The following is a 20,152-nucleotide window of genomic DNA, read 5'->3' as shown; positions in this document are numbered from 1 at the left end:
AATCACATTGAATCAGAAGCAACAGACCAGAAGCGGTTAGCCACACTCCACTAAAGTAGGAACTCAGGGCGAGACTTTTAGAGCGAAAAAGCAGCAGCAGCAGATGAAGGAGATCATTGATGGGCTATCGCTTAGAGCCTGCTCGGGCTTGTGATGGGCTGTCCTTGGGCTTCAACTTCATGACCATGAGTTATTTACAAGGTTGGATTTGGGTTCGCAAGGCATGAAAGCCACGGCAGTGCGAGGGCTTCCTTGTTTAATTAATTTAACACCCTTAAATGAAGGCCATTGTTTTCAAGCTTCACGGGAGGGTGAACCTCGGACCTGCGCTGAAGTGCACGCATTCCACGGCACAAGACGGCAGCTCTTAGCCAATCCGTATGTCTGTCGGAGAAGGGTCGACCCTTCTTTGGCAAGATTAGAGTGTAGACTTGGTAGTCCTGTGGCCCTGGAAACTGTCTTCTTCACGAAGCGATCCTGGGGGGTCACGCCAGCTCCTCCCTTCCTCCAGGACGAGGATGCCCTCGCACGACCTTTGGAAGGAGAAGGCCGAAGGGCCCTGCGGACTCGCCATTTTCTTCCTTCTCTTCGCTTTTGCACTGCGGCCCAGCCTGCACTTGTTTTTCATCACTTCATTGCTTCGGTCCTTCCACAAAGAGCCCGGAAGCCTCCTCCTTGCACTCGGCACTGTTTTTGGCGCCGGGCACGTACCTGTGAATGGACAACATCGAACGTATCTTCCTAGAACGTCCCTTCTGGTGGGAGCAGAAAGGAAACCCAAAGTCTGTAGTGAAAAGGGGGATAAAGCAAAAGGAAGCAAGGCACGGGCGGCGGGCGGTTCAGAGCCAGCTGCTCTGAAGGAGAGAGCCGCCCGCCGTGGGGAGAACATCCCGGCCCGCCAGCCAAGTGCAGAGACCCCGTGGGAAACTAGTTAGGGTTCCGGCAACGGCAAGCAAGGCCATGTGGCCGGAGCAGAGGGAGGGAGGGAGGGGAAGCCGAGTGGGGGATCGGGTTTGAGAGGAAGCCAGGGGTTTGCATTTAGTATTTGATCTTGAGCAAGGAGACGGCACGGTCCAGTGGGCAGACACAGAACTTCACCAGAACGATAGCCCCGGCGTCTTCCCGCCCAGCGTGGGGCTTCGCCACGGAGTTGTTTTTGCCTCGTCCGTGTCCCCACATGGGCCCATCAGGAAACACGCAGCACCTAGACGGTTCCCCACTCCATCACCCCGGGGGCTCTTCAGCCCACCGCGCAGCCTTGCCCTGGGGCCTCTCCGGGGCAGCCAGGTGCCCCGCTAATTTATCTGTTCCTAACAGCCCCGTGACTCTGACCTGACCTTTTGCTGGGCTCTCGGGCTGGACCGCGGAGCTCAGCCTTGTCTGATGGAAACCTCACTACCTCGTTGCAAGTCGGGGAATGAGGTAATGGTTTCCATGTGTGCCGCGGCTGTCATTCAAATCGCCTTTGCCTGCTCTGCTAATGAGGTCAGGCAGCTCTGCCTGTGGCGGACGGGGGAGGGGAGGGGAGGGGGCGGCTCCAGGAGACGGATGACAGGCGCCCACCCCCTTACAAGGAGCTCAGCGATGCCACATGTCTCCCCACTGCAAAGGGACACAACGTGGAAGGACACACATAAGCCGTTTTGCTTGTTTAAACGCTTTATTTGGAGATAATTGCAGCTTTGCATGCGGTCGTAAGAAATAATCCGAGAGATCCCGCAGAGCCGTTCCTCCCGTGGCCCCAGTGGTGACATCTTGCAAAGCTACGGGACAGGAAAGTGACATTGATGCAGTCAGGATAGGAAGCATTTGCATCAGCACCAGGATCTTGGTGTTGTCTTCTTATGGCCACGTCTGCCTTCTACCCTCTCCTTAGCCTCCTGGCAGCCATTAGCCCTTATTCCCAGAGTTTTGCCATTTCAGGAATGTTGTACATAAATGAATCCGACAATGTGTAACTTTGGGTACACATACACACACACAAAAGCTACCTTTTTTCACTTGGCATAATTCTCTGGGGACTCATCCAGGTTCTTGCATATTATCAATGGTTTCTTCCTCTTTCTTGCTGAGTAGTATTCATGGTTATGGACGCTTCGTTCAGTAAACCATTCACCCTTGAAGGATATCTGGGTCTCCAGCTTGGGGCTATTATGAATAAAGCTCCGGAAAACATTTGTTCACAGGTTTTTATGTGAACGCTCATTTCTCTGGGAGAAACGTCCAGGAGTGCAACAGCTGGGGTTTGCAGTAATTGCATATTTAGGTGAGTTATCTTTTGTTTTCTTTTTTAAAATAAAAACCCATTTCTTGGCTTCCATTCTGTGGGTAAGCAGTTTGGGCTGCACGTTAGCTCAGGTTTATCTGATTTTTTTAAATATATATTTCAAACGCATAAACTTTATCTTTTTAAAGTCTCTAATTCAGTGGTTTTTAGTATTTTCACAGAGTTGTGTTGTGTTTGGTTTTTTAAGGAAACGCCAAACTGGCTTCCAGAGTGGCCATAGCATTTTACATTTCCACGAGCACATGTCTGAGTGATCCAGTTTTTCCACATCCGTGCGAGAATTTGCTGTCACTATTTTTTTTTTTTATGTTAGCCATCGTAAGTGTGTAGTAATAGCACATTGTGGTTTTCATGTGCGTTTCCCCAGTTGCTAATGATGCTAAACCTCTTTTCATGTGCTCATTTGTGCTCTGTGTATCCTTTCTGATGAAATGTCTCATCATGTCCTTTGCCCGTTTTCTAACTGGGTTCCTTGGGGTTTTCTTCTGTTGAGTTTCAATAAGTAGTTTCTTCTATATTCTAGGCATTCGTCCTTTCTCAGATATGTGGTTGACAAATATTTTCTCCCACTCTGTAGCTTGTCTTTCGGCCTCTGGAAGAGAATAAAAAAAAAAAAAGGTTTTTAATTTTAATGAAGACCAAATTAATTTTTCTTCATGGATTTTGCTTTTGATGTCAAGTCCAAGAAGTCTTTGCATAGTCCTAGATCCCAAATATAATGTTGTATAGGTTTTTTTTTTTTTACAAGTTGTATAGTTTTATATTTTACTCTTAAGTCTGTAATTCATGTTGAGTTAATTTTTGCATAAAGAGACTTCTGTGGAGTTTTGGTTTTGGTTTTTTAATGTATGCATAGTTGCCCCTGCATCGTTTGTTGAAAAAAGTATCTTTCATTGACTTCCTTTAACCCTTTTGCCAAAAATTAGATAGGTATGTTTTTATGGTCTTTTTCCTGGGTTCTCTATTCTAGTCTATTCTACTAATCTATGTGGCTTTCCCTCAACCGATGCCACACTGTCTTGAAATCAAGTAGGCTGATCCCTTCCACTTTACTCAAAATTGTTTTAGCTAGTCTAGTTCCTTTGCTTTTCTGTATATTTTTTAGAGCAATCTTGTCTATACCTACAAAAAAAAATCTTGTTGGGATTTTGATAGGAATTGCATTAAACCTATAGATCCATTTGGGGAGAATTAATATTTTTATTTGTATTAATATCTATGTCGAGTGTTCCAGTCTGTGCAAATGACATGCCTCTCCAGTTATTTAGTTCTTTCTTCTGTCACCGTTGCATAATTTTTAGTATACGAGTCCTGTATGTATTTTGCTAGATTTACGCCTAAGTATTTCTTTTTTTTTTCCTTTTGAGCAATCATAAATTGAGTCATACTTGTAATTTCAGGATTCTATTGCTAGTATATAGAAATACAATTGATTTCTGTGCGTTGGTCTTATAGCATGCAACCTTGCTGAACTCACTACTTCTGGGAGTTCTATATGTGTCTGTGTGTGTTTATATTTTCTTATTTATATTTCTATTTCTTGGGATTTTCTAGACCATCACATCATCTGCAAAATGGAATATTTTTATTACTTCCATTCTGATCCATATTTCTTTCATTTCCTTGTCTTGACATATTGCACTCGCTATAACTTTCAGCACTACTTGAACAAGAGTAGTGAGGATGGACCACCTTAGCTTGCTTCCTGTCTTAGGGGGAAAGTATCAGTCTTTCGTCATAAAGTATGGTGTTAGCTGTGCAATTTTCGAAGATGCTCTTTGTCAGGTTGAGGAAGATCCCCTTTATTCCCAATTTCCTAAGAGGTTTTGTTTTTTAAATCATGAATGGGTGTTGAACCTTGTAAAATATTTTATCTGTTAGCAACTGATAACGTGATTTTTTTCCTCTTTAGCTGCTAATATGGTCGATTACACTGATTGATTTTTGTATATTGAACCAGTGTGGCACGCCTGGAATAAAGCCCACTTGTTCATGTTATGTTATTCTTTTTTTTTTTTTTTTTTTTAATTTTATTTATTTATTTCTAGGAGAGAGAGAGAGACAGCGTGAGCAGGGGAGGGTCAGAGATAGAGGGAGTCACAGACTGAAACAGGCTCCAGGCTCTGAGCTGGTAGTCAGCCAGAGCCCGACGCGGGCCTCGAACCCACGAACCGCGAGATCATGACCCAAGCGAAAGTCGGACGCTTAACCGACTAAGCCACCCAGGCGCCCCCATGTTATGTTATTCTTGTTATATATCGCTGAACTGAATTTACTAACGTTTTGTTTAGAAATTTTGCATCTGTATTCATGAGGAATATTGGATTGTGTTTTTCTTTTTTCTTTGTTATATCTTTAAATGGTTTTGATATCAGGACAATAAGTGAATTGGAAAGAGTCCCTTCCTCTTTGATTTTCATGGAAAGATTGTGTAGAATTTTTTAATAATTTTTTAAAGTTTATTTTTATTTATTTTGAGAGAGAGAGAACGTGGAAGACGTTTGAGAGAGAGGGGGAGACAGAATCCCAAGCAGGCTCCATGCTATCCACACAGAGCCTTATCACAGGGCTCAAACTCACACACTGTGAGAACATGACCTGAGCCAAAATCAAGAGTTGGCCACTTAATTGACTGAGCCACCCAGGTGCCCCAAAGATTGTGTAGAATTGATGTTAAGTCTTCTTTAAATATATTTGGTAGAATTCTCCAGTGAGAGTAGAATCCAATAGAATTCTCCATTGTGTCTTTTGTTTTCTGGTTCTCATTTCTCTCTCTCTCTCTCGCTTTGTTTTGTTTTGTTTTTCCTTCTTTCTTGAGGGTTATATGAACATTCCATTTTTAAAATTCCATTTTGGGGGTGCCCAGGTGGCTTAGTTACTTCAGTTCAGGTCATGATCTCACAGTTTGTGGATTCAAGCCCCATGTCGGGCTCTGTACCGACAGCTCAGAGTCTGGAGCCTGCTTCAGATTCTGTGTCTCCATCTCCCCAATGCTCGCTCACTCTCTCAAAATAAATAAACATTAAAAAATAAAGTATATAGATTCTATTTTGATTTATCTATCCTATTTTTGAATGTGTCTCACAGTATAGATATTTTTTACTAGTTCTGGTTGTTATATATATGTATATATATGTGTATGTGTCATAACTAATGATAGTTTAATTACTATCATAACTAATCATAGTTAGAACTAACTATATAACTAGCTATATAACATAACTAATCACAGTTTACTGGTGTTGTCATTTTACCAGTCTGAGTGAAATACAGAAATCTTACCTCCCTTTACATTTCTATACCCACCTCCATTTATAATATGCTTTTCTTAAAATTTTGCTCTCTATACATTTAGAACCACATCAGGCAGTGTATAGTTTTTGCTTTAACTCAGTCCAACATAATTTGGGGAATTCAAGAGGAAGGGAAAAGCCCATTGTATTTACCCATATTTTTGCTTACCATGTTCTTTCTTTTTCCCTGATGCCCCAAGATTTCTTCTTTTATCATTGCCTTTTCATTTCTAAAACTCCCGTTAACCATTCTTGTAGGGTAATTCTGATGGTGACACATTCTCTTAGTTCCTTCCATTTGAGAATGTCTTGATTTCTTCATTCCCAAAAGATATTTTCACTGAGTGGACGTTCTTTCCTTTCAACACTTGAAAAATATTATGCCCCTTCTGGCCTCAGTAGTTTCTGGGTGAGAAGCCCACTGTCATTCCAATTGGTTTTCCCCCACAGGTAAAGTATCATTTATCTTTAGCTGCTCTTGAGATCTCTTCTTTGTCTGCAATTTGAAGAAGTTTAGTTATAATCTATCTTGGGCTGGATTTTTTTGGATTTATTATATTTAGAATGTGTGCTGCTTCTTGAATCTGTAGGTTTATGTCTCTCACCAAATTTGGCAAGTTTTCAGCCTTCCTTTCTTTCCATGCTTTTTCAACCCCATCTCTTTCTCCTCTCCTTCTAGGACTCTGAAGACGTGTATCTTAAATCTTCTTTTATTCCCACAGGTCCCTGAGACTGTTAGTTTCTTCTTCAGTCTACTTGCCTCTGATAGTCAGACTCCATCAATGCTACTGTTCTGTCATCCTGTTTACAAACTGTTTCCTCTGTCCCTTCCACCCCGCTCTTGAGCCCATCCACTAAGTTTTTATTCGTTATTGTATTTTTGAGTTCTAACATTTATAACCAGTTCTTCTTTATATCTTCTTGTTTTGAGGCTTTCTTCTTTTATGTTTCATTTGTTTTAGGCATATTCCTAACTGCATGTTGAAGCATTTTTATTACGGGCGCTTTAATATCTTTGTCAAGTGATATCACCATCTCTGCCGTCGTGGTGTCGGCATCAGTTGATCTTTTTACATTCATGCTGACACCTTCCTGGTTCTCGGTATGACACGTCACGTTCAAAGGAAACATACACATCTTAGGTGTTAGGCTGTCTGACGCTGGGTCCTGCCAGCTAGAAGTACTCCAGATCCCGTACTTGACCTCTGCTGAAGCCTCCTGGGTGGGGATGGGAGTCCCTGCTGTCCACATGCCCTCCACTGACAATGCAAGAGGTAGGTGAGAGGCAGGGAGGAGACGGGGATGTGCCTTTGTCACTACTGGGCAGTGATGACGCCTCTTCTGACACCACCCCAGGGAGGAGGAGGTAAAAAAGCCTCCTTTCACTAGGTGGGGGCTGGAAGTTCTGTCTTCTCCTCTTGTCTCTGGGGACACCACAGGGAGCCAAAGACCTCATTATCAGCCGGCACGGATGAAGGTCCCAGCTCCCTCCTTGATCTCCTCTGTTACCACCTGTTGCGTAGGACACACTATTGCAGCCTCGTGGGAGTGGAAGTCTACCCACTTGGTCTTTGCTGGCGTGGTGCTAGTGAAGCCACAGTTTTCTCCTGTGGTGCTGGGTTGGAGGAGCATGATTACGGTCTGAAAGGTTTTTTGTCTTGCTAGCCTGCCCCTTTCCCGCTCCTCTGACTAGAGGAGACAGGCTTTTTCTGGGCTTTTTTGGCTGCACCCACGGGCACTTCTGGGTTGCCGGGCTTTTTCGCTCCAAATCTGGAATCCGTGAGGCCAGAAGAAAACTGAGATGTCTCATGCCCTGAGGTTCCTAGCTGGTCTTCCTTCCAACTGCATCCAAGTTGCTGTTTCAGGTGAAAGGACAATGGGCTTGCCAGCTCCTGGATTCTCTTTCTTCTGGAACTTTCCTTCCCACGTCACTGGCTTATTTAAGTTACCACTCCAGTTAGCAGACACAGCAGAAAAGGATCGCATGTTACCTGGTTTTGCTTTCAGATCTTTTCAGTGTCCCCTGCCCCTTTTGTTAAAGGCCTCCCAGGCAGTTTTGTCCATCAGCACAGGTGGCTTACGTGCATCACCTGTGTTCTGACCCAGGTGGTTGTTGACAGACAGATTCCATCTACCTTGAGGCTGCAAATCCGCGGTTTCCTCTTGCAAACTCATTGTTTCATTTAGTGCTACACCTCCTCGGAGGACAAACTTTTCCTTTTCATAGGAAGTCACCCAGTCCACGTTGGACAAGAATGACATTTTGTCCAGTACCCAGAACAGTCCTCCTTAGCCCCACTTTGCAAAACTTTGCCTGGACAGGAGAAAATAAGCACCTTGTGAGCATAAGCCTTTCTTCCCTCCCAGTTGTGATGCTGGTCAGAGGAGACTTGAGACCAGAGAGAACAGGACAGATCTACCCTCTTATTTTTGTAATGGAATGTGTATTAAGTTAGTTAATTTCGTGTCCTATCCTGTTCTCAGCCTGTCTTTCAACTCTTCCATGGACTCTGAATTCTTAACAAAATACAGCATCCTATCTCCGTAAAGGATACGGGGTTGTTTTGTTAGGTTTTGTTTCTTGCAATGTCATCTAGAATTTGGAGGGGGCTTTCCTCCTCCGGAAGAGAATTGGGATCCTAGTGTTTGTAAAGAATAACACAGAGGAGTTCATCTCGGTTATTATTGAAGAGCGCACCGCATCCTAGCCCGGTGTTGGGCATCGTGGACACACGCAGAGACAAACGATAGCGACAAATAAGACCGTGAGAATAAGACAGCCCAAACCAGTAAATGCGGAAGACAAACGCAACTTTATGTACGTAACCATGTCCTCTGTTCTCAGCCCAGGGGAGGTACTGCGGAAAATGCAGAGACCTTATAGGACTTGGTCCCCGAGAGAACAGAGCCTCTGGTTGGACACTCTGAGGACATGTTGGTGTTTCTAGGAATCAACCCTTATGGTGCCTTCTCATTCTGCCTGTTCTCCCTGTGTTTCTACAGGCTGAGGGATCCAGAGTGTCCTGTCTGGCTTGTATCTCTCTAGACCCCAATTTCTCATGGCCTCCTAAATGCTTCAAAGGCGACTCAAAGCCTCACGTCCGACATTGGACTCCTTGTCTTTCCCACTAAACCCATTCTTCCCCTGCGTTTCCAACTGGATGATCAACAGGGAGTTAGCCGTTGTTCGGGATGTAGCTTCAGTGTCCATTCTTCTCGAAGCCTTCCTGAACTTTCTCCCAGTTCTCACTCCTCAGTTTTAACACCGTGGAGGCCCGTGGAATCTCCATATGGCTCTCCTCACCTTTGCCATGAGATGTGTCTACACAGAGAGATCGCCTCAGAGACTGTGAGCTTCATAAGGGCAGGGACAGTGTCACGGGTGGCTGTGTTCCCAGCACTGGATCTCACACACAACAGGTGCAGCATAATTGTCGAATGAAAAGAAGTCAAGTTTGGAAAGTTGGAAGTGGATGGATTGGCACAAAGGAAAAAGGAGAATGATTTACTACCGTTTAATGGAACAGAATTTACAAAGGGCTCCTTGCTCCGGAGTCGTAACTCCTATCTTACTGGAATCTTAGGCTAGAAAACCTATTTTGTTTTTATTCGTGTTATTTTCCCTCATTACATTAGTCTGTTTAACTAAGGCAAAGTTTTTGATCCTACAAAGGCCTAAGTAGGTCTGGAATGCACTTGAGCCTAAAAGGTTCTTAGCTTCTGATGTTCAGATTATAAGGCGTAAAATAAGTTACCAATTGAGGCTATGAAATCTCATTCTCTAGGGCTCCTTAAAAACAGGTTAGAATTTCATTAGTCTGATAGATCAGTAGATGTTTAGCCTTACCTGAAGGAAAAGGAACTGGGGACTAGCCGTTTTCTTGAGGAGCCTGTCAGATATGTTTTGAATGTGATCCAGCAGCAATTTAAAAATAAGGTTCTAAAAATACGTATTTGCTTTTGGCTTCGTGTGTCAGCTGCGATTCCTAGCAGCTGTAACTACTGACAAGATCTAAAAACAGATTTGCAAGTATTTGCTGTATTCTCCATGTTCTTTGGCCATTATGCGTGTGTGATTTTTGCAGGAGTAGCCTCCTGACAGAAATGTGGACCTAAGGATTTGTTTTTCCCCAACTTAAAGCTTCTCCACTCCCTGCTCCTTCCTAAACTGCTCCGTTTTCGAGACCGGAGCACGCCTCCCCCTCTTGGAAATGTCAGCTCCTAAACAGAGCCTTCTTATACGGACTTGGGTGAGATTGGGTTTCACCATCATTACTGTGGAGGCACCACGAATGCACGTTCCGTTGGTAAATTTCTGTTTACATGTACCTTTCGGATCGGTAAGTCTCGGTCAGCAGGCAGCTTCAGCGAGGACGGGACACAATCAAGGAACGCACCTCCGATACCCTCCACTGTTGGAGAAGTAAAATGCGAAGACTGCATCATTACCACCAGTTCAGGCAGTGGGAGGGAATTTACTTCAATTCAGGACCCATTCCCTCTCCTTTCTAACTGAAATTTCTTTTTTTTTTTTTAATTGTGATAAAATTCACAAAGTATGAAATTGACCATTTCAAAGCGTACAATTCAATGGCATTTAGTACCTTCACAACGCTGTGCAGCCATCACCACTGTCTACTTCCAGAATGTCTCCGCCTCCCCAAAGGAAACCTTACGTGGTTGAAGCAGTCGTTCCCCATGCCCCTCCCCCACCTACTCACCCAATAGACTCCGGCAACCGCTACCCTACTCTTTCTGTTTACATATTGGTCTGTCTGGACATTTCATAGAATCGTGGAATACATGGCCTTTTGGGTTGGCTGCTTTCAATTACCATCATGTCTTCAAGGCTTATCCGTGTGATAGCATGACTCAGCACTTGATTCCTCTTCGCGGCTGAGTCCCATTCCACTGTATGAACTATACAACGTTTTGTTTCCATTCATCTGTTGATAGATATCTAGATCATTTCCATCTTTTGGCTGTTGTGAATAGTGCTGCTGTAGATATTGGTGTACTAGGTGTTTAAGAACATTTGCATCTTTTTTGGGGAAAGTATATGTTGGAGTGAAACGGCTGTGTGATGCCATCTTCTGTGTGGAACGTACTGAGCAACAATGGCTCCCCTTTTCTAATCTCACCAGTAATGTGTGAGGGTCCCAATTTCTCCACACACTCTCCACAACATCTTATTTTCTGGGGTGTTTGCTTGTTTGTTTTACAGTTATAGCCATCCTAGTAGATACTAAAGTGCTATCTCTTTGTGGTTTTGATTTGTGTTTCCCTAACGACTAATGATGTTGCGTATTTTTTCATATGCCTGTTGGCCATTGTATTTTGTCTTCGGATAGATACAGAGTTTAAGTCCTTTGCCCATTTTTGAACTGGGTTGTTTGTCTTTTTTGTTGCTGAGTTTTGGGGATTATTGATATATTCTAGATACTAGACCCTCATCAGATATGTGAGTTGCAGATACTTTCTTTTTGTGGTTGCCTTTTTATGAACAAGAGGATTTTAATTTTAATGAAATCCAATTTATTTTTCCTTTTGTTGCCTGTGTTTTGGGTTCACATTGATGAAACCATTGCCAAATCCAAAGTCATAAAGATTTACTCTTGTTTTCTTTTAAGGTACATACAGATTTAACTCTTATATTGAAGTCTTTGATCCATATTTAGTTCATTTTTGTATATGATTGCAGGTAAGGGCCCAACTTTATTCTTCTGATGTAGAAATTCAGCTATTCCAATACCATTTACTAAACAGACTATTCTCTCCTCATGAAATGGTGTTGGTAACCTAGCCAAAAAAACTAGGTGCTTAATTACATTACATTAATTCATATGTCTGTCTTTATGCCGGAGCCACACTGTTTTTATTACCATAGCTTTATGTTAAGTTTTGAAATCAGGAAGTGTGAGTCCTATGATTTTGTTGTTGTTGTTGTTTTCAAGATTATTTTGGCAATTTGGGGTCCCTTGCAATTCCCTGTGAATCTTCGGACACATTTTTCCATTTCTACAAAAAAAAAAAGACTTTTGGAATTTTGCCTGTTTTTATTAGAACTTCCAACAAATTCATCAGACAGAAGTGGTGAATACAGGCTTCCTTTGCCTTGTTCCTGATCAGAGAGATGGCTTTCAGTCTTTCACCATTGAATACAATGTTAACTGTGGGTTTTTCATAAACGAAAAGGAATTTATGTGCTGTGTTGAATTTCCCTTCTGATCTTAATTGCTGAGTATTTTTTATTATAAAAAGGTATTGGTTTTAACAGATCCTTTGCATCAGTTGAGATGATCATGTGTTGCTTTTCCTTCATTCTATTAATGTATAGTATGCGGATTGATTTTCATATGTTGAACCACCCTTACATTCCTGGGGTAAATCTTATTTGATCATGGTATAATCCTTTTATTATACTACCGAACTTAGTTTGCCAGTGTTTTCTTGAAGATTCTCTCTCCTTTTTTAAACCAAAACCTCATAGATACAAATTGCTTTTCCTCGTGCTAATTTGTGCTCCTTTTTTTCTTTTCTTCCCATTATTCAAAATTAAGCAAATATTTGGTTGTGTTTCCTTCACCTTTTTTCCAATGTCTTGGTGAGTAGATGGCTTCCACAATATGTGTAGATGATAGAATACTATAAAGGGCAAATGTTATGATCACCCCTTTCTATCCTGAGTTTTTTCAACATGATTGTTCATGAGACGTTTTAATAATGGTCATTCCTAATGCTTTCTTCTTCTGCAGAGAATAAAATGGGAAATTGGGAAAATAATATTACTTGATGTTTCGACATTGGAGCACATAGAGAAGCCAGGGGCTCAAGCATCTCCTCTAGAGTGTTCTGTGAGCTCTGGGACCCTTTATATCACCCAAACCTTTGTCAACTCAGCTGCCACTTTAAGGGCCTCCAGAAAAGGTTGTTTCTAAGGACGGCAAGACTTGAGAAAGAACAGTTCTGTGATCATGTTTTGCAGCCGTAATGTTTTCCAGTAATTGGGTCAGGGGAATAGAAATTATTCACAGAAACCAGATAAAGTCAATATGGTAGATGGAGCTGACTCAGGACTTTTCCAGATGCATAGAAATGCTCGGTGCAATATGAACAAAGAAAGGCTTTTAATACATAATCAACTTCAAAAAGGAGACAGAAACCTTGGTGCCAAAAATAGAGACACACAGAAGCCAGTAGGCCATAGGGGAGATAAAGCTGAGGAAGGGACATCAAACCACATAAGGCTCAGGGACTGAGGGTTCAGAGATTAGTGTAGGGAGAGGAGATAAAGCCTCAGCCCCACGTGAGATAGAACTCTATGCGTAAAGCTACAAATTTTGTAGGGCTGCTATTTTAATGAAACAGAAGCTAGAGACATTTTCCTCACCAGCTTGACAAAGCAGCAGTGGGGAAGAAAGAATTACCCACTAGAAACTGGAAGCCCATGCTTATGTATGAGGTCCAATTTTAGACTCTTCCCCATGCTACAGGAACTAAGCTAAGATAATATAAAAATTGGCGTAACCCATAGAATCCTGGCAGAGGCCAAGCAAATCATTCCGCAGCATGATTTCATAACTTGAGCACACACAGTGAATGAACCACAGTGAAGGCGGGTCATGGAATACCACAGACATTTATTGGCCCTCCCTCCACACCCCCAAGAACAGGAGATGCAAGGAATGTCTGAAAGAACCTGTAAGATACTGGAGAAAGAAGATATGGAAAGAGTAAAATAGTATCTGGAAGATAGATAAACTCTTGTAGACAGGAGAAGGGTTCTAATTTAAATTAAAGCATGCCAGTCAGGTTAATAATAGTTTAGGTAAAACCAAAGGAAGAAAGGAAATGGAAAATGTAGAGGAGACTTAGGGATGTGGAAGACAGGATTATATGTATAACAGGCTCCTGAAGAAGAAAATCCAGAACTGAGGACAGGCAGTATTCAAAGCGTTTTCCATACATGAAGATAAACTTTTGAGTTCTAGTGATTTTCCAGGTCTGAGCAGCTGATCAGGATTTAAAAACAAATCTGGGCACCTGGATGGCTCAGTGGCTTAAGCGTCTGACTCTTGATTTCGGCTCAGGTCATGATCTCACAGTTGTGGGTTCGAGCCCTGCATCGGGCTCTGAGCTGTCAGCACAGAGCCCGGAACCTGCTTCGGATTCTGTGTGTGTGTGTCTCTCTCTGCCCCTTTCCCGCTCATGCTCTGTCTCTCAAAAAATAAGTGAACATTAAAAAAAAAAAAAAAATTCTTTTTAAATCCAAGCCCTTTGTTCTCCCTGGGCATTTTAAAGCACCCCCTTTCAGTTTGTCGGAATAAACAGCAGCTGTCCCAGAGCACAGCTCCATATTTCCTTACGACGGTGGCATCCTTGGAGGGAATCCTTTCCGGACAGGCAGGAAGAGCTCCTAATCCTTGTCGATTTTCACTGGGTTTCAAACTAGCAGGTTGTGCAGAAAGAGATCAGTCTCTCGCAGGGGGGCCTGAGGCACCTCGGGGAGGCCCTCGTCCTGGCATATTTTATTGGCTCAGGGAGAGGCGGCTGCAGGTGGGACTGAGGCTTTTAAGACCTGTACCATAGAAAGAGATCACTGCTTGCAGAAGTGTCTGGAAAGCCAAGGGTGGGCCGGGTATGAAAGGGCACTTGTAGTGCACTTCAATTAAGGGGAAGGCCGCGTCCAGAGGCGTCACGTACAGGACAGACTGGAAACAGAGCGCCTTTTAGAAGAGGGAGCAGTGCACTCAAGGCGCCAAGATAGCATCTCCTGTAAATAATAGAGCTGCTTGCCAAACTGGACATTTTTCTTGACGTGAGGAGGCCTTTACCCCCCTGTCTACTTTATTTCGAAACCTGAAGTCCCCGGGTGAGGCCCCTTGAGAGGCACCCACGCGAACCGGGACTGACCGCTTTTGATCTGCCCGCAGGATGAATGAACGTGACCGCCTCTTGAAGAGGCTCAGCAGGAAGACGCCCCCCACTCTCTTCCGAGGAGGCTCCCTCCAGCAGTCTGTCCCTCGTAAGTACCCTCACCCCACTCCGCCGGGCCAGACCCCAGTGACGCGCGGAAGGTGGAGGCTTCGTGAAAGCCTGCCGGCGCTGATAGGGTCGGGGCGCCTTGCCAAGCCAGAGCCCCACATCTGGACCTGGAATTTGTGTATTTGGCTCCAGGCAAGTGAGCTTGAGTCTAGGTAACGCCCTGGAACCCAGTCACATGCCTGGATGACAGAGCCCTGTGACTTAGAATCCTCATGGGGCCGCCATCTTTCTGTCAGCCTCCCTACAGGATTTTGTTCTCAGGCTCAAGCGATATCCCCCCAAGGATAGCAATATGTGCTGTTCTATGTAATATTAGCATATTAATTAAAACAGTGACGATCACTGGGGGAAAAAAAATCTCTGTACTCTTCCCAGGAAGGCAGCCTCCACATCCAGGATCCACGCCCCCACTCGACACCAGAGGCCAGGCTTGCTTGCTCCTGAAGGGACCTGACCCAAGCAGGGGTCAGTGGGGGTGCGCCAGACCCCAGAGGAAGGGCGGGAGGCCATGAAAGAGAGATGGGTGGCAGAGCTCGGGGATTGTAGGCCTATTTCAGCAATCCAGCCACTCGGCTCCCTGTTGAGGGGTGTTATTAGCAGAGGTTTCCTTGGATTGAAGGGGAGGTTACCTGCCTTCCCCAAGGCGCAGCCTGTTGGCACCTGTCATCTGCCACCTGCTTCTGCCCCTCTGAACCCCGCCTCTTCTCCAGCACCCCTTCTCTTGCACACACACGTACCATCTCTTCAGCCGACACTGCCTCTTGCTTCCCTTTCTGTCCCCCTGAGGTGTTCAGAAGGAAACAGGGATGGTTTAGGAGCGGTGAAGAGTCGTTGTGTCCATGGTGACAGGTATTGAGGGTCTGTGTCAGGCCCAGCTGAGCTCCATCCATCAACAGATCTTTACAGACTTCCTAATGGAGAAAAGGACAGGGATGGAGGCCTCTCCTCACTTTCCCACGTGGAATACCAACATGGCAGGCACCAAGTTCCATGCCTCACATGCTTCATGTCCCACCCCAGGAAGTAGGCTGTGTCAGCCCCAAGAGTGCCTGGCGTGCTTAGCAGGGCCCAGCAACCTGGGTCACAGCCACGGTCTCTCCGATCCAGGAGAGAGGTTGAGTCAGGTCGCTTGATGGCATCATCCAGGGAGTGAGGGCTAAGGGGTGCCGCTTCTGGAGCTGGGCTGCCTAGGGGTCCTGTCCCAGCGATGTCACTTTTTTGTGTGACCTTCCACCTCTGTGTCTACATCTGTAAAACGTAGTTGTTGTTGGAACTGGGTTTGGAGGGGAGAATGAAATGAGATCGTGTATACAAAGTGCCTAGCACAGCACCTGACACTATGGAGCCCAGTGAATGTGAGGTCTTACACTGGTTGAGTAACTTTGGGCAACTTACATATTTCTCTAAATGTCTGTTTCCCCCCCCGGGGGACAAAAAGAAGTAGAACAATACATGTCTGACACAGCCTTTGTGAGGCTTCAGCACGATGTATGTGCAGCAGCTTCTGCACAGCGGGCACAGAGAAAACGGATCCCTGTTCTGTAAAGGAGGACCTCAGCCCGGGCTGCCTCTCTAATAAATGTTCCAGATTAACCCTAGATGCACATATTGAGATGTGATGCACATATTGAGATCAAAGATCAAGTAAGAACTCTTGCGGGAGAGCCATAAAATGTCTTCCAGTAACTGCCAAACATTTGTCTTAACTCTCGGTACTTTGAAGGACGAAAGGACATTCTAATGAACAAGTGTACGAAATCAAAAAAACCTCTAAAATCACGCCACATTAAAAAAAAAAAAAAAAAAAACCATCCAGCGACTAGTAGTAAGAAACCGATTGATACCGGCACATTCTGTACACGGGGAGGCGGCCATGGAGCAGTGAGAAGTGGTCCTGGCCTGTGAGAAGGCCTGCATCCTCCTCTGAGCACCCCCACCCCAGGTCTGTCCTCCCGGAACCTGGGGGGAAAAGTCTCATCCTGGCAGGATTTTTAGTTCCTTCCGGGCCCCCAACACGCGGTATTTATAACAGATCAGCATTTTCCTACAGTCTCATCTCCTTGTCGTCTTCATGGCCGTCCTGACTGCTGTCGCTTTCAGGAATCTTTTTCCAGACAGGGGACTTCTGCTTTCATGAAGATGTTATCAGAGCTACCTAAGGGGAGCTTTATTCCAAAATAATTTTTCAAAATGACACAGTTTCATGGGCTTCGCCAAATGTCCTATCAGGAGAACACAAAGCAACGAAGATGCTCTCCAGCCTTCCAACCCCTTTCCCCCACCCCGTTCTGCCCCCCAGACTCTGGCTGGAGCATTTAAGGAGGAGGTGCATTGGGAAGCCATCCAGGGGAAGTTTGTGAGTGGGGTCCATCGAGGGCTTTCCCCAGAGCCCCGTCGTCACTTTCTGGCTGTCAGGACTTCCTGAATGATGGAGCAAACTGGGAAAGGCTAAGAGCCAGGAGGCTTCCTCTGAGCCCCCCATTCGGATGCAAATGGCAGCTACTTCTTCATTGGTCAGAAGCTGGTGACCCAGTGGGGCATCCCTGTCCGGCTGAGGGGTGCGGGCCGGGAAGGCACAGGCTCGGGGGTGGTCATAGTCACTGTCGCCCCACTAAACACTTTTCCCGCCAGGCCTGGTTTCTGAGAAGACAGTATTGTATCTGAAGCAGGGAGATAGCCCTGCCCCAGGGTGGCCCCGGCAGGCCATCCCCCGTTCCTTCTCGAGTCCCGAGTTCCCTTCAAGTCTCTGTTGAGGCGAAGAGAGTCTAGCGAAGAAGGTCTTAGTGCGTAACATTCTGGAAACACGAAGGTAGACGCGGCCAACGGGAAGTGACCTGTGGGCGCTCAGCTGGCCCTGGGGGGAGAGACTGGCTGTTGGAGCAGAAGGTCCTCTCAGACGGACATTGGGAAGCCCTTCCCAGTCTGGACTGGATGAGTCGTCCTGAAGGCGGCCACCGATGCCCTCCAGCCCCAGGGGCCACGGGCGGGGTGTAAATAAGGGAGACAGGGCTTTTCTCCTTCCGCTTGAGCAAGGAGCGGACACTTCCGAGTGCTGAGGTGCCTTTCCCAGAGGACACTGCCAAACAACGTGGGTTTTTACATCTCACCAAGTCCCCTTCATTTCTCCGTCTCTGCCAGGAACGCCCCCCCCCCCCCCCCCCAAAAAAAAAAAACATCAAAAAGCCAGAGTAGGTATTCTATTCAGATAGGTGGCTGTCACAGGCTCCCTTCTCTTCCGGAATGGAGGCGAGGCTTCCTCCGGTGGTGCCGAGGGTGAACTGGCCCTGAACGAAGAAGGGGGTTCTGTGGCCTCGCTTGTGTGGTTAGCCGTGGAAAAGCCTGGCACCCACGCGGAGGGTTGGAGCTCAGAGGGAACTTGGATTTCACCTGGCCCAGGCCCTTTATTTTACAGAACAGTAAACGAAGAAGACCCAGAGAGCTTAAAGAACCCCCGGCCCCGTGGCCACGTTAGCACTGGGCCAGGACTAGAACCCCCCACCTTCTGCCTCAGGCCCTGGGCCTCAGGATGCAAGCTGAAAGCAGGGCAGGTGGAGAAAGCCGCCTTCGGGGTGGAGAGCTCCGTGGGCCACCTGCCTGCCACCAGACCGGCTGGAAGAGCACTGGCAAGGCGCCCTCATTGCTTGGGACGCAGCCACTTCTGCCGGGTCGACGAGCGCCCCCCGGGGCGTGGCACCGCAGGCCGCGGCAGCTGCTGCGTGGCCCCCTCAGGAAGACATCGGATGTTGACGACAAATGTTCCCGTTAAAAGACTGGGGATGAAAAGTGCCCAAGTTGGCCACAGAACACAGCCTCGTGACCAGAGGAGACGGTGTTATTTGCTCGATTTTGCTTTGAAACATCCCAAGGCAAGGTGTCTGGTCTGGGACTGCGGTCAGGCCAGAGAGCTGCACAAAGAACACCTTGTGCCGGAAGGGCCCCAGCACCCGGGACGGAGGGAGCCGCCCCTCGGAAGCCCGACAAGGGACGTCTGCTCTCCCCTGGCTCTCACTGACCAAGCCCCTCGCTCGGAGAAAACCCAAATCAGAATGGAGGAGAGAGGAGGCATTGCCTCTTCAGATCCCGTGGAGCCTCTGAAACCTCCTTGTGTGGAAAGCCATTGTGAAGAGAGTCCAAGTGCACTGCACCCAGCACCCCAGGGCCTCCCGCCCCAGGCCAGCCCCTGCGTCCCAGCCCAGGGGCCCTGCCTGCTCTTGGACCCCGTCAGATGGGCTCACGCCAGCTGCCACACGGTGTGATTTTTTTCTTGGTTTGCGGATTTGGTTTTGTTAGAGATGGAGGTGAGCTGGTGGACGAAAGCCGCCCTGTGGAAGATTCCTTTCTGTTCTTATCCTTCCTACGCTCCACCCGCCCCTGCCGTCCGGCCCGTGGCCTGAGCTGCCTCCCAGGCCACCTGTGCAGGAAAGCCCTTGCCTCCCAGGGTGGCCGTCCTGAGCCCTGGGGTTTTCTCAGGTGGTGGCCGGGAGAGCTGGGAAGCCAGCCCGGGCTCAGAAAGTCTGGTTTATGAAAGTCTGGTTTACGCAGGGTACAGAGTCACCCTGGGCGTCTCTTGCGGGAGCGTCTTCCTCTTCCATCCCCATGAAGACCCTGTCATACATTGCCACTATCTGTCTTTACAGTTCCGGAACTCTCCTCTGCAAGCCAAGTGTCTTAGTCAAACAGTTATCACCGGGAGGTAATGGATACAAGTACACAATTTCTGATTTCTTTTTCTCCTTTAAAGAGCAGAACAGTGAGCTTACGCATCCATGGATCCGTCATCCATACCTGTGGATGGGAGTCACCATTGTTAGACATTCTACCGGGCGGTCCTTTGGTCAGAGTGTCTCATCGAGCTGTGGGGCTTTTCCACACCCCCGACCCAGAAGAGTCAGCCGACAGACGCAGTCTTGTAAACGCTCCTTCTGTGGGAAGGACCCTTTAGGAAGGAAGGACCCACCCCGGGCTTTCAAATGCTAAACTTCTCTCCGAACTAGACATGCAGGAGAGTATGGGTCCCGCAGAACTGTAGGCTGCGTTTGGCTCCCAGTGCTGCCACTCACGAGGTTTATATAATCACCCTGCCCCCTCAGTTTCCCCATCTGTGAAATGGGAAGAATACTACCTAACTGGTAGGGCCTTTGCGGGGAATAAATGGACTATTTGTGCACAACACACGGAATGGCTGGCCACACGTAGCATTTAATGACCGTTGGAGGCTGCTGCCGGGATTGTTATTATGATTGGTGAGAACCGGCCTTCTGTGGCCCCATGGCCTCTTGACTTTATCTTGTGATCTTGTTCTTTCTTTACACAAAAGTAACTGCACCGCGCTTTCTTACTGCCAGTCCACATCAGTCCGACTGAAAAGCAGGAATGCAGCGAGTGTCACGCGCACGTGGCCACTTTTCGCTGCTGGCGTTGGGTGTGTGCTCCCCGGCATGGTTGCAGCTTCATAAATTACCTGGCCAGCCTGCGGCTTCAGGCAGAGCGGGACACTTCCGGAGCAGAGCAAGAGGCGGTTGGGAAA

General features: G+C 46.5%; 1 protein-coding gene across 5 annotated transcripts in view; it reads left to right on the top strand.

Annotated features, from left to right (window-relative positions):
* The window catches only part of LOC120247599 (phospholipid-transporting ATPase IB), a 583,538-nt gene that overhangs the window by 557,168 nt on the left and 6,218 nt on the right, over positions 1 to 20,152 (top strand). For all 5 annotated transcript variants that reach the window (XM_039255602.1, XM_039255593.1, XM_039255610.1 and 2 more), the window contains one exon: positions 14,514 to 14,605. In XM_039255602.1, coding sequence (XP_039111533.1) covers positions 14,514 to 14,605 — 92 coding nt within the window. The remainder of the gene's footprint in view (positions 1 to 14,513; positions 14,606 to 20,152) is intronic.

This window comes from Hyaena hyaena, unplaced genomic scaffold (genome assembly GCF_003009895.1).
Source record: "Hyaena hyaena isolate Hyena2069 unplaced genomic scaffold, ASM300989v1 scaffold_11, whole genome shotgun sequence".
In the NCBI taxonomy this organism is placed as follows: domain Eukaryota; kingdom Metazoa; phylum Chordata; class Mammalia; order Carnivora; family Hyaenidae; genus Hyaena; species Hyaena hyaena.
This window is presented reverse-complemented; position numbering and strand designations above follow the sequence as displayed.